Genomic DNA, 13,960 nt, shown 5'->3' with positions numbered 1-13,960 from the left:
TTAATGTGAGTTTTAGGGGTGATTTTGCCCACGTTTCTTAATGGATTATGTTAATGGCAGTGTGGTGAATAAGATTAATTCTTAAAGTTGTTCAGTCACAGGACGTGGCAGAAGTTGGGCTGTGAAAGGTGTAAAGGGGCAAGGGTTGGTCCTGAAGTATTGAACCACACTAAACTCTTACCTGTTTTAGTGCACCCCTGCCTCAGTTTCCCTCCTGGGTAGGATCCCAACTAATCCTGGGCATGTTCAGGGATTAAAGCTCCCACATTTGGATATGGATATTACTCAGGGCTGCATTTCCTTAAACTAAGGGCCGGATTGAGCGTGAGAGGCTCGGCCCATGTTGGGTCGTTTTAGCATCAACCCCCCCGAAGTTTTGGACCCGCGGGAGTTGTCCCTGCGCGGCCTCGAACCCGCGGCCCCGGGGCGAGCGCGGCTCTCCCCGCCGGCCGCCAGGGGGCAGCAGCGCCGCGCTCGGGCGCTCCCCGCCCGCTTCCGGCCCACGTGGGGCAGGCTCGCACATGGCCGCGGTGAGCGGGACCGGCACCGGGACCGGGGTGGGCAGCGCCTGGAAGCTGCAGGGGTGGGAGTGCTGCGGCGCTGCGGGGTCCCCTCGCCCTCTGCTGGGGTTTCCCCGCGCGGCTCCTGCTCGGAGCGGGGTGTTTCTCCCTCCCACGGGCCCTACGCGGGGTCCCACTGTAGAGGTTCCTTCCCCCCAGGCGGGTGTCGCTGCCCGGTGGGATTCCCGCCGCTGAGCCCGCTGTCCCGCAGAACATGTCGCCGGACGGGGAGGATGTGCAGCGGCTCCTGATCCAGTTCCGCGATGAGGCAGGGGAGTGCCTGGGCTCGCCCTTCGACGTCCCGGTCACCATCACTCCGGACAAGCTGCAGCTCGTCTGCAACGCCCTCCTACAGAAGGTGAGACCCTCCCGAACTCCCCGGCACCCCCAGCCCGACCCGGCGCCGCCCCTCGCTGCCTCACCTGCCCTTCCTCCCGCAGGATGAGCCGCTGCCTCTGGTCTTCTTCATCCACGATGCCGAGATCGTGGCGTCGCTGGAGAAGACCCTGGCAGGGCAGAGCGTGGAGACAGAGAAGGTTCTGGACATCATCTACCAGCCGCAGGCGGTGTTCAGGGTGCGGGCGGTGACACGCTGCACCAGCTCCCTGGAGGGACACACCGAGGCCGTCATCTCCGTGGCTTTCAGCCCCACGGGAAAGTACGAGGGTGTGGCTGCAGGCAGGCGGGGGTCGGGGCAAGGCGGCAGCTGCCGTTGTCCTGTCCTGGGGACACCGTGCTGAGCTGTTCCCCCTCTCCCAGGTACCTGGCGAGTGGCTCTGGAGACACCACTGTCCGCTTCTGGGACCTCAGCACGGAAACACCACAGTTCACAGCCAAAGGTGGGTGCTGGGGAGGGCCAGGGGGGCAGCCTGTGACCCCCTCCCTCACAGAGCCCCTGTCTGCCTGGGGACAAGCAGAGCAGAGCCTGGTGCTGTCTGAGCTGTCCAGGCTGGGATCACAGCCTGGAGAAGGAGTAGCTCTCTTTGGCAAAGTGGAGAAAGAGGGGCTGGCCAGGAGGAACAGAGGGTGGCTTCCTGCTGGGACACCAGGGACAGTCCCAGGTCTCCACTCACACCCACTCTGCTCTCTCTGCCAGGTCACCGGCACTGGGTGCTCAGCATTGCTTGGTCACCTGATGGCAAGAAACTGGCCTCGGGCTGCAAGAACAGCCAGGTACGCGTGGGCTCCCTCAGCACGGGGCTGGGGGGGATTAAGGGTTTTCTTGTTTCTTCAGGGGTGTCAGGGGGCTATCCCGTTGTTTGGAGCAGGATTCCATTCTCCAGAGGAGCTTTGTGTGTGGCTGTGTCACAGTATTGTGAGAAGCCTCTCTGTGCCAGGCAGTGCTCTGGCATTGTCACCTCGGGGAGCTCTTGCTGCTGAATCCCGCTGTGCAGATGCTTTTCCCTCTGTCCAGGAAAGAGTCCAGGCTTTGGATGTGGTTGTTGGCAGGCAGCTCCATCACGAGGGAGGTGTCTGGAGTGAGGATGGGTCAGGGCTGCTCTTAGTGTGATCCAGCCATGCAGCAGCAGCCTGGTCACAGCGTTCCCACACAGACACGGCCAAATTCCCTCTTGCACAAGTGTGAAAGGAATTCGGCCCTCGCTGTGGGACAAAATTGGTGTGCTTGAAGTGCAGAAATGCCTGGGGAAGCAGGAGTGTGTGGTTAAGTAGGAGCTGAGCTCCTGAGGGGCAGTCACTCTCTGACCTTTGAATGGTCTGGAGCAATGACAGCACTCACAGAGCTGCCAAATTGTGATGCCAGTCCCAAGGAAATGTCCTGGGCCAGGGTGGTTCAGCCATGGTTTAGTGCTGGTCTGCCTTTAACTGAACCCAGAGAGCTGCTTGTCCTCTTTTTCCCTATTTCTCCCAGGTTCTTAAGTAGGAGATGACTAATGCCTTGGCTCTCAAGATGAACATTTATGTAGAGAGAGAATCAACAAGAGAAAACCAGCATGTGTCCCACCCACAGCATCCGATAATCAGCAGCGTTAGCTGGGGCTTTCACTGTGCTCTGCAAACACTCCCTGAGTCTCTGGCACAGGGTGGCTTTTTGGGGACCTGTATCCTTTTTGAGTTGAGGCAGATAACTTTGCAGCAGCAGCAGCGTTGTAGGCAGACAGGAGGGCAGTCAGGTCTCATTCTTTTGGGTGTCAGCTGATTGCTGCAGGGATTTGGAAAGGCATCCAGCCCCCTTCCCCTGCTGCTGCCTGCAAGTGCAAACACGATCCCAAGGACACCTCTGCTTTCTAAATGGAGCTCCAACGTCTGTGGGATTCACATGATGTCTGTGGCCTGACGTGACCCTCGTGCTTCCTCTCTTGGACAGATCTTTCTCTGGGACCCAGCCACTGGCAGCCAGATCGGCCGGGTGCTCTCTGGCCACTCCAAATGGATCACATGTCTGTGCTGGGAACCCCTCCACATGTAAGTGAAGGGGCCAGCTCAGCCCTTCCCTTTGCTCCTATGGAAAAGGGCAGCCTGACCTGAAGGGCATTGCTCCTGTTTGCCTTTGTCCTGTTACGGGAAAAGGCCCATGTAGAACGGCTCTCGAGGTGAGCTGGGAAAAATGTGTGCAGCTGGGAGCCAGGAGTCCCAGCTGCTGCTCACAGTCCCTGTGACTTGCTGGGGAATCACTGCCAGGCTGCATCTCTTTTCCCCTGGGAAAAAGATACACCTGCCTGTGGAAAACACTGCTTTTGTGGTGCTGGACAAACACTGATGGGCTCCAGCAATGCTGAGGTGGAAGCAGGGAAGCCTGGTGGTGTCCGAGGGCAGAGCACTCCTTTCTGCTCTCCTGATCCTGCTGGCCTCTGTCATCCTGTTTATCAGGGATGATTAACTGTACAATCCCCTTATCCCTTCGATCAGCTAAAGCTCCCTCTGGGAAAGGTGGGTGGAAGGGGACAGTTGTAGCCATTAATCCAAGATTGTTACAGAAATAAAAAAAGAAAGAAAAAGGGCCCCTTCAGAGCAGAGCCCTGCAAATTGAATTTGCCAGTAGGAAGCTCCAGCTATTTGCAGACAATTAACTGGATTAGCAAAAAAAAAAAGATTGTAAGGAAGATGAGGAAATGGGGAGGAGAGACATGACCCTGCCAGGGCTGCAGTTCTCTTTTTTCAGCCAGTTCCAGTGCAATGGGAGGGGCTGTGCTCTTCTCCACTGCTGGTGCCACCATGCAGAGTGATAAAGATGTGCAGAGGACAGAGGGTTGTGGCAGCTCTGTCCCAGCTGCTTCCAGATGTGTTCAATTTGCCCTCTAAGCCACAATGGATGTGGAGGGACAGTGTTCCTTTCAGCCCTGTCAGCACAACAGCACTCTGTCCACAGGCTGGAGATGAAGCATGGCAGAGGCAGGGGAACATCCAACACATTCCCAGTGCCATGGATCTGTGCTCCCTGTGTGAGGCTTATCCCCTGCCCATGGCTCTCTCCAGCCTGTGCCCAGGGAAGGTGCCAGTTTGTGGTGACCTTGTTAGCCAGTGGGTTAAAGCTGTGCAAGCAAGGTCATTGCCAAGGCCTCAGCTTCCAGGTTTATCCTGGATTGATTTCTCCAATGTGCAGCCCAGGAGTTGGTTTGGAGGAGGCATTTGTCTGCCTCTCCCCTGCCTTGTGAGACCTTGTTCTCTGTAGGAGCCCAGGAGTTGGTTTGGAGGAGGCATTTGTCTGCCTCTCCCCTTGTGAGACCTTGTTCTCTGTAGATCAGTGCTCTGCCCCTGTCTGGCCTCTCTCTGATCTTAAGGCAGAAGAAAGTTGCATTTTATTGCCTGCTGGACCCTTGAATCCTTTGGGGCTGGTGGGGAAGGAGCTCAGGGGACCTGCACAAATGGATTTGATCTCTTTGCCCAGAAACCCAGAGTGCCGTTACCTGGCCAGTGCCTCCAAGGACTGCAGCATCCGCATCTGGGACACTCTGATGGGCAGGTGTGACAAAATCCTCACAAGCCACACGCAGTCGGTGACCTGTGTGAAGTGGGGGGGCGATGGCTTGCTCTACTCCTCCTCCCAGGACAGGACCATCAAAGTCTGGAGGAGCCAGGATGTAAGTGGGAGACTGCCCTTGGGCTGCTGCAAAGGGGGCTGGGCACACCGTGGGGTAGCTTTGCTCTTCCTGGCACAGCTTGTGCCCTGGAAAACAGAGCTGCTGTATCCTCCTGACCTGTCAGACCTGTTGCTTGGCACCATTTGCAAAGGGTATCTGTTGTGTGATGTTTTCATCCTTAAGAGCATTAAATGGGGCTAAAAGCTGAAACATCCCTGCAGCAACCTGAGCTGATGGGTGTTGTGCAAGGGAAGCTGATTCCCTGAAGCTCAACAGCGTTGTGTCTTCCCTGCTTACTTAGCCTGCCTGCAGCTGGGGCAAGCAGGTTTGGAAAGTTTGGGGTGTATCCCTGCAGCCCGCTGGGTGCTGTGCAGCCTGGCTGTGTCCTGTCCCTGTCTGAGGGTGGCTTTGTCCCCAGGGTGTCCTGTGCCGCACGCTGCAGGGCCACGCTCACTGGGTGAACACCATGGCCCTGAGCACCGACTACGTTCTGCGCACCGGCGCCTTCGAGCCAGCCGAGGCCACCATCAACCCCCAGGATGTCAGAGGCTCCTGTGAGTGCAGCACCGCCCTTGGAGGCTGGGGGAGGACTGAGCATGCTGGAAGTCAAGATTTTTCATGCCCATGCCAGGGTGGAGCAGTCTGGGGGATGGGGAGGTCACTCTGTTTTCCTTCCAGGGCTTTTGTTCCCAAGTTGTCTTTGGTAAATTGAGCGGTCACAAATGCTCCTGCTAAATCTGCAGAGCCGAGGTTGGAATTGGCATGACAAGGTTATAAAATTTCTTTTAATCTAAGGATTGCCAATCTCTCTTTCACCCTCCTTTTCCCTTTTTCAGTGTCAGAACTGAAAGACAGGGCACTGCAGAGGTACAACCAAGTCCGGGTAAGTCCCTTTGGTCCCTGCTGTCACTTCTAACACTGTCACTGGTGAAAGCAGTGGACACCCCAACACTGGCGTGCTTCCAAGCTCTCCACACCTGGCTTGTACAAAACTTGGGCTCTTTCATCCCTTTTTCAGGGCCCAGAACCAGAAAGGCTTGTCTCAGGGTCAGATGATTTCACCCTGTTTCTTTGGAGACCAGCAGAAGACAAGAAGCCACTCGAGAGAATGACAGGCCACCAGGCATTGATTAACCAAGTCGTGTTCTCACCAGACACCCGGATAATCGCTAGTGCTTCCTTTGACAAGTCCATAAAGCTCTGGGATGGTAGGACAGGAAAGTGAGTTGGTTTGTTCTGTTAGAGGTGGTGCTGGTTTGGAGTCTGTGTGTAATGCTCAGGGCACACAGGGCTGGGCCCCAGTTCATTGCCAGCAGCTTCCTGGCATGTTCAGCATCTCTGTAGCTTCAGCTCATGCAAAGTCACTCTGCTGCCTCTGCGATTTTCTGCCCTTGGGAAGGCTCTTGTCTGGCTTTTCGTGTGTCAGGGTGTCTGTGCTTGGCTCTGTGTGTGCAGCCCCACTGTGACTCAGCCCCAGCACTGCCTGGCACCTGTTTGCACACCCTGTTGCTGCAGAGTCGGTTCTCCGGGGCAGGCACAGCTGTGGTGGAAGGGGATGTTCCACTCCAGTGATCTCCTGAAGATGTGTGTGTTGGGAACTGGAGACTGACCCAGTTTAAACAGTTCTTGTGCCAGAGAACAGCTTGTTCTGGATGATGCAAATTCTTGTAGTTAGAAGTAGTGCTGTTGGTATTTGGATGCTCCTGTAATCCAGCTTTTAACTTTCAGCTCCAGTAGTGGTGAGCTCTTGGAGGCAGCACTCCTCCCCTGCAAACCAACTTTAACACTCATGAGCTTGGCTTTCATGTCAGCAATTTCAAAGGTCCTTCTAAATCTGAGGTGCTCAGACAGAGAGGGAAGGGCACACCTGTGCAGTGAGGCTGAACTGTTGCCTGCTGGATAAGGGTCTCTTTTCTGAGGGGGGTGAGATGAGGAGGCATCCTCTAGAAGGTTCTGAGCCCACTTGGGAGAGTTTTTGGATGGACTCTGTCTAGCAGTTGTCTGCCTGGAGCATGCTGGGCATCCTGTGACTGTGCTGGTGGGGAAGAAACATGAAGACAAGGGCAAGTTTGGAACAAAGCCTGCTGCTCTGACAGCCTGTCCTTGTCCCCAGGTACCTGACGTCGCTGAGGGGCCACGTCTCAGCCGTGTACCAGATCGCCTGGTCAGCCGACAGCCGCTTGCTGGTGAGCGGCAGCAGCGACAGCACCCTCAAGGTCTGGGATGCCAAGACAAAGAAACTGGCCATCGATCTGCCTGGCCACGCCGATGAGGTGAGCTGCCTGCGGGAGCTGAGGTGTTTGGGAGGCAGGAGTGACCCCTCCTCCCAGCACAGGTGACTGATTTCCATCCCACCAGGTGTATGCGGTGGATTGGAGCCCGGACGGACAGAGGGTGGCGAGCGGAGGGAAGGACAAGTGTTTGCGGATGTGAGTAACCTGTTTGTCCACGAGGGATGCAGCTGCTCCGTGTGTCCCTCAGAGCCACGGTGCCCTTGCAGAGACCTGTGTGGTCTCTTGCAGAGAGCACTGTGTCAGATCCCAGCTTGGAGACCTGACCTCTCTCAGGGCAGGAACTGTAGCTGGGAGATAACTAGAAAGCAGAGCCTCTCCAGCTGAGCAGTCAGGATGAAATTTGACTCAGATATTTTGACTCCTGGAGAGGGAAAGGAACAGTTGCACCAGCTGGTCAGGTCTTCATTTCTGACCTTCTTCCCTCTCCCAGTAATGCAGACAGATTCCTGGGAGCTGGTTGCCATTTGACTGTGGCTGGTGACCCCAGGTCCCTGCAGCGCTGCTGTTGCCTGCTGGGCCCTGTGGCAGAGCTGTGCCCCTCCACAGGGACACAGCAGCTCTTTCCCTTTCCAGATGGCGTCGATAGGAACAGTGACATGGAGCTGCTGGTCCTGCCCTCAGCACAGTCCTGGGAGATCTCCAAGGTGATGGACGAAGAGATTGACCCAAACACGGCTCCGTGTTCCCGTTGGCAACTCTCCCTCATGGACTCTTTCCTTATATTTATTTAAGGAAATTTTAATTTTAGTTCTTAATAAGAGCTGTGCTTTGCAGGATGATTTCCTCTGAACATCACAGGAGGGATATCTCATCTGCCTCCATCTCAACTGGCTTTTTATTGGAATTTCAGCCTCGCAGTAGCCATTGTCCTGAAAGGGGCAAGCAAAGGGCGGAGACTGCTCGTGCCCTTTCTTGCTCTGTGGAGAATCCTGTGGAGAAGAGGGTTTTAGTGGGAACAGAGAGGGTTGTCCTTTCATGGCCTTCAGAGAGAGAGAAAAATGGGAAAATTCAGCACATTATTCCATTGCAGAATTGTGCCTGGCTGCATGTCTGGGACAAAGATCTGCTGAGAATGAGGACTTGGGGCTTCTCAATATTCCAGTAAGGTTTTGCCTTTCCACACAGCCCCATTTCCTTGTGGGCTGTGCTGAGCATTATCTGCCAGTGATCCCCTGCATCCACAGCAGAGAACTCCTTGGCTAATCTGTTCAGGGTGCAACAGGCCTGGACTTCAAGCGACTGCTGGAGCTGTGCTGAGTTTTCAGGTTTCAGCAGCTCTTGGGAATGGGAAAATGAGACTCTGAACAGGAGAGAGAGTGTCCATTTCCCATCCACCACTGGCTTGGGGGAAGGAAGGATAGGGTGGGGAAGAATGGCGCAGGAATTCTGTGTGGCACTTGTCCCTTGCCCTGGATACGTGCTGACACCAGGGCTGGGACCCACAGAGAAAATAGCAATACTTCCATTGCACAGGGCTGGCTCCTTCTGGAATTTCTCAAGTGCATTTACTTGCCCAGTGGGTGAGAGGGATTCACACTGTCAGCTGGGTATTTGTAAGTTTGCTTATGAGCCTTTTTATCAGTCAGTTCAGGCTTCCAGCCATCATGAGGTGAATAGACCTGGACTAAGTGTTTATTTCCAGGATGCTTATGAAACAGAGAAAATCAAGATGTGATTAATAAGAAGCAGAAATTACACTGTCAGATTTAGTTGCAGTAGCATGAAGGTCAAAACATTTTCCATAGCCCTGATATGCAGTGATTACTACAACTCAGAACAGGAGTTTGGATCTCAGATGCTTCCCAGCTGCAGAAGATGCATTTTAGGACTTTATTCCTTCTGGCAGGATTGCTTTGGAGAATTAAGATTGTGCAGTAATGGCCTTTTGCTTGTCTGCAAGTGTTCAGGTGAGCCAAAGGCTGGAACAAAGGGTTAAATTTTTAATATGACTGAGAAAACAATTTGTAGTTTCTGTGAGTATCTCCTTCTGCCAGCCAAGTCAGCAGGGATCTATCTCTGGGATCTTTTGGGAAGAGCTCAGTATCCCATACCTGTTCTTTCATTAGGGTGCTTCCTCCAGCTGGTTCCTGCTGACAGCATAGGCCAGGTTGCATCCATCTGCATAAAGAAAATATTTTGTAATTCACTGAGGTAAATGTGGGACAGGGTGGTTTAAAACCAGCTGGTAAGTCTGCCCTTGGGGAGAAGAGGAGCAGGTCACTGGTAACAGCCAAGAAGCCTGCTTGGTTTCCAAGCTTTTGGGGTGCTTGTGCTGAAGGGAATGACCCACCCTCGGGAGTTCAGCTCTGTCCCCAAGTCTGACTTGCTACAAGCAGCAGCTCCTGGTTGCAAGTGGCTCTTCCTGAGTGAGGAATCATTCTCTGCTTCCTCCTCTGGAGTGCTGCTCAGGGTCACTGTTCCCTGTCAATCCATGGTGTGTTTTGTGTTGGAGGCAGGGATGTATCAGAGCTCAGAGACATGATCCTGCCTGTGGGAACTGGGCTTGGCTGTGCATGTGTGTAGGTGTACCTAAAATATCAGTGTACCTTGCCCACTGATTTCCAAACCAAAGCAATCACTGTGCACTTTAACCATGCTCTTGCCATCCCTTCAGACTCTGCTTCTGTGACATAAAGCCTGATTAAAACTCACCTTTCTAATGCTGGAGCAGAAAGGTTTTCCAAGACCTCTTGAAGAAAGAAAGGGCCTTGCAACTAAGTTTAAAGCTCTCGGCCGTAATCTTCCTGTGATCTGGTAGCAGGTAGATTTTTGAACCATGCTCTGTGATAGCTTTGCATGTAAACCAAATTGTATTTTCTTATCTAAGCATCTGCTGCTATTTTTACCATTCATACAGCACCAGCCTCCATGCATACTAAGAGCTGGCCCAGCTCCAGCTGTATTCCCAAGCAATTCCCTGACACTCCTCCCTCCCAGTTTCATTTGAATGCGGCATTTCCCGGGCCTGGCTGCAGTCAGTGCCTGCTCAGGCACTAGGAAGGAAGGAAGGAAGGAAGGGCTGCTGCCCTTCCCTCCAGAGCTGGCTCCTGCTTGGCAGGAGCCGCAGCGAGCGCGTGACCTCCCTCGCTCCGCCACGCTGGGGACGGGAGCTTTAATTAGCTCATTTGGGCAATTGCAGATGCAAATTGGGGTTGATGGCGTTATTAATGGGGGAGATGTTACTTTGTGTTAAAGGACAAATCTAGGAGGTGGGCTGGAGCTTTGTGATTGGTTTTTCTGGAAAACCTGCTGAAATGCCTGAGCTTTTCCAGTGCTGTTTGATAGGAATCCTGGGATCTGCTTCCATGTTTCAGTCCAGTTCCTCCTGAGTTACTCATTAAGCATCCCACACAGGTTTTCTTACCACAAGGGCGTTATTTTTTACTGGTAATACAAGAATAATTTTAAGCATAGCCAGAAACTGTCCTGCAGAGCCTTCTGACACTTTCTCCTTTAAAAGCTCAGCTGGTGCCACCATCAATTTTGTTACAAATCCCAATGGGAAGACAGTAGTGATAAGGACTGGGAAGCGTGCCAGTCCTCTGAGGAAGGTTTACCTGTCTAGTGAAATCCTGAGTGTGATGGAGGGAGGGAAGGAAGGATATGGAAGGATATTAGAACACCTGGAGCGAAGCTGATAGCTCTGAGGTGAGCAGGATGCTGTCAGACTCCTACCTTTGGGAACTGATTTAGATAAATGAGGCCTTAAAATCCATGTGAAAACTCTTACTTGGGGCTGTGTCCTGCTTATCCATGCAAGTGGAGTGTGTGTTGTGTTCCTTGGGTCCTTGGAGCCACATGTTCCTGTCCTGTTCAACTCAGATGATCTCTTGAATATTTTCCCAGATCTGTAATTTAATTTCCATGTGCAAGTTTATAGCCTGGGGAGAGACAGAGACAAGAAAAATTTTTCAATGAATAGGAAGAAAATGAACTTCATTCATTGTTCTGCATGAAAAGTAGGAAAAGCGGCCTTGTTCTGTTTTTTTTTTGGATCAGCCCTGCCGTTATTCAGGTGATGGTTCCTGTCCTGTTCAACTCAGATGATCTCTTGAATATTTTCCCAGATCTGTAATTTAATTTCCATGTGCAAGTTTATAGCCTGGGGAGAGACAGAGACAAGAAAAATTTTTCAATGAATAGGAAGAAAATGAACTTCATTCATTGTTCTGCATGAAAAGTAGGAAAAGCGGCCTTGTTCTGCTTTTTTTTTTGGGTCAGCCCTGCCATTATTCAGGTGATATTTCTACCTCAGGGCTGCATTTTGGTGGCGTGAAACGGCAGAGAAGGGCTTGCTGTAAGTCCATTAGTGCTTTTGAGGATGAAAGGTGTTAAAAAAACCCAAGGCAGTGATGTCTGTGTTCTGTGGAGCTGCTGCCAGATGAAAGCATCCTTCTCTGCGCTCAGACAAGCAACCTGGAATTTGCTAATTCCTTCCTAGATGTGTTGCTCTTGTGATCAGAAGTCCTGGCTCACAACTGAGGGACTAATTTGAAGCAAGGTAGTGCAGCTGGGAAAGAGCCCCAGAGCCATCTCCAGTACTGCTGTTCTGTTTTCTTCCCTCTGTGAATGGTGGGTGCAGAACTGTGGGTTGCTGGTGGTCTCTCCTGCAGAGCGTGATGTTAAAAACGAACCAACTCAGGACACAGTGCTCCGTGTTTTTGGAGGACCACTGGGCTGGCTCAGGCAGCTGCACTGGGTGTTTTAGTGTCCTGCATGGTTAGAGCAGAGCAGAGCACGCCCTGGGTAGTGCAGGCTAAATGCTGGATATCCGTGTGTGGGAGCAACACGAGCCCCATGGGGTTATCCTGCATCCTCTCCCAACATCTCCGGCAGCGAGGCTCCCTTTGGGAAAGGTGAATCCAGTCCGTTCTGCCTCAGGACTCTTCCAGCAGCCCAAGCAAGTGACGGTGCTGTTTGCAGGCTCTTGGTGTAGTGCGGATGCTGGAGTTACCGACGCCCAGAAGCTCCCGCAGCAGCCCGACAAGGACCCAGCTGGGAGGAGTGACCCGCATGCAAATCCCGCAGCCTCCAGCGATCCCGCTCGGATCCCGCAGGGTGTTTAGTTATTCCGGTCAAAGCTCGCTGCCGCTCCTGCCCGTTTGTCCTTGCTGTGCTGAACAAACCTGCTCCAGGGCTCCAGCCCCATTAGGAGGACAAAAGGACGTGAGGCAGTGTCGGGAAATGTGTCTCGGTTCGCAAGTGTGATGCAGAACGGGTGGCTTGGTAATAATGGCCGTTGTGACTTTTATCTGCTCAAAAGGCGTCTTGCGAATGAATTTGTTTTTTCAGCTTCCCTAAAATGTAGCTTGTGACATTGATTTTGGGGTGAGGATACACGCTGATGCTGGGAGGTTTAATACTGAAGTGAGAATTGGTGGATGGCAATAAACAACCAGTTCTGAGGGAAATTATTTTTATGAATCAGAATATTTAACACATGGAGGCTTGTGGGCTTTTTCCTGGTTTAAAGGGACACTGTGAAGCATATCACAAAGTCTGTTACTACCAACATTTTAATTTATGATTAACTTGGAATATTTTTACATCTCATTTATTCTTTCCACAGGGGTGTTCTGGGCTGTTGAAATTATTGGCCAACTCCACTTTCTTGGTGTTGTTTGTTAGGGGAGTGCCATGGGAGGATTTTGGGTGGGGACTCAAAACTTGAAATAAAGGGGGGATTCAGTTTTGAGGGGTTTCAAAGCCCTTTGGTTCTCTTTGGCACAAATGAGATTTCTCAGGATTCCTCTGATAGCTTAAAATGTCCTTCATAAAGCTGTCAATCTTTCCTTAAGACTCTTGCTGGATATTTTTTACATCTAATTTCATTGTCTGTGGAGAAGCCTTTAGCTGAGGAGGTCCTGACATGGCACACTGCTCCTGGTTTGGAGTGTTGGAAAGCCAAGGGAGATAAGTGAGGAATGGGGAGAGGCCCAACTGCAGAACTCTTTGCTCAGTCTCTATTTTGATCTGGTGACACTGAAAGCAGAGCCTGGGTCACGTCAGGGAAGGCTGTGTGGGGTCAGAGGGGTCACACCCTGCATCCACTGGGGCCCGTGGGGATACTGGGGAAGCCTGAAGGGATCTGGAACTGGGATGTGGAGGTGGTGTGTGTGATGGAGAACATGGGAAGAGAGCAGTGAGGAATGGAACAGAGGAAAGGAGCATAATTATGTGTACGTGGAGGTGAAGGTCAAAGGCTCCATGTGACTGTTGTTCCGTGGCTGGTTGGGTTTTTTTTCATGTTTGTACATGCTGTAAACAGCCCCAGGCTGATGTAAAAGTGCTGGGAGGCAGGGGCTGTAAATTACAGGCGTTGTTCCCCTTATAAAGGGAGCAAACAACTCGAAGTGTCTTTGGCTCACAGCACTTTGTATGCCTGTTCCTCCATTGCCTCTCCATTCATTGAAATTCCTTGTTTCAGGTTTGAGGGAGAGTCTTGCTCACTACTGGAGCAGGGACAGGGCTGAGAGTGTGTGACCTGGAGCAGGGACAGGGCTGAGAGTGTGTGACCTGGAGCAGGGACAGGGCTGAGAGTGTGTGACCTGGAGCAGGGACAGGGCTGAGTGTGTGTGACCTGGAGCAGGGACAGGGCTGAGAGTGTGTGACCTGGAGGTGCTATGTAATCAGTGCCACTGCCTTAGAAACCTGGGATGATCCAATACCTGACTGTCCCAGCTCTTATCCTGTGCAGCTCCAGTCCTCTCTCTTCCCCTGGTGGCCCCTCAGCGTTGTCCTCACTGGCGGGCGCGCCTGAGGCGGCCGAGGAAAGGGCTGAGGTTGGCCTCTCTGCCCGGGCGTGAGGGCAAAGGTGGGCCCAGGGGCCTGGGTCACCGTCCTCACTGAGAGGACGACCAGACCGGCCCCCGGAGCCCTGACGGGAGGGGTGCGGGGCCGGCGAGGGCTCGGCGCGGTCCCCGCAGGGCTCGGGGCAATGGCCCCGCTCCGGTCCCGCTCTGAGGCGCTGGCGGCGGAGGGACCGCCAGGTTACTCGGGGTGAGGCACTCTTTGGCCGCCGGCGGAAGCACCCGAGCACCCGGGCCTGCGCACTGCGGCTTATAAG

At 53.1% G+C, this 13,960-nt stretch overlaps 1 protein-coding gene across 4 annotated transcripts; it reads left to right on the top strand.

Annotated features, from left to right (window-relative positions):
• Positions 1-68: 68 nt before the first annotated feature.
• Positions 69-12,565, top strand: NLE1 (notchless homolog 1). Of its 4 annotated transcripts, XR_005953998.1 has the most exons (14): positions 69-530; positions 772-918; positions 1,001-1,218; positions 1,320-1,399; positions 1,657-1,733; positions 2,887-2,984; positions 4,408-4,600; positions 5,019-5,154; positions 5,437-5,483; positions 5,619-5,821; positions 6,714-6,873; positions 6,959-7,029; positions 7,468-7,538; positions 11,818-12,565. XR_005953998.1 is itself a non-coding variant. In XM_041422902.1 (13 exons), the coding sequence occupies exons 1-13, from the start codon at positions 522-524 to the stop codon at positions 7,478-7,480; spliced, it is 1,452 nt and encodes a 483-aa protein (XP_041278836.1). In that variant the 5' UTR covers positions 69-521; the 3' UTR covers positions 7,481-7,970. The 4 variants fall into 4 exon arrangements, 3 of the variants coding, with proteins under 3 accessions (XP_041278836.1, XP_041278837.1, XP_041278839.1); XM_041422902.1 differs by lacking the exon at positions 11,818-12,565 and having other exon boundaries at positions 7,468-7,970; XM_041422903.1 differs by lacking the exons at positions 69-530; positions 11,818-12,565 and adding an exon at positions 547-557 and having other exon boundaries at positions 7,468-7,970.
• The last annotated feature ends 1,395 nt before the right edge of the window (positions 12,566-13,960 follow it).

Source organism: Onychostruthus taczanowskii, unplaced genomic scaffold, assembly GCF_017590055.1.
Source record: "Onychostruthus taczanowskii isolate IOZ18803 unplaced genomic scaffold, ASM1759005v1 scaffold75, whole genome shotgun sequence".
In the NCBI taxonomy this organism is placed as follows: domain Eukaryota; kingdom Metazoa; phylum Chordata; class Aves; order Passeriformes; family Passeridae; genus Onychostruthus; species Onychostruthus taczanowskii.
The sequence above is the reverse complement of the archived record's forward strand: the minus strand, read 5'-3'. Positions and strand labels throughout refer to the sequence as shown.

Excerpts from the sequence above, each read along its gene's own strand:
- NLE1 (XM_041422902.1), top strand. Across the intron at positions 2,985-4,407 it reads TGCTGGGAACCCCTCCACAT|AAACCCAGAGTGCCGTTACC; the intron begins GTAAGTGAAGGG and ends CTCTTTGCCCAG. Across the intron at positions 5,822-6,713 it reads TGGGATGGTAGGACAGGAAA|GTACCTGACGTCGCTGAGGG; the intron begins GTGAGTTGGTTT and ends CCTTGTCCCCAG.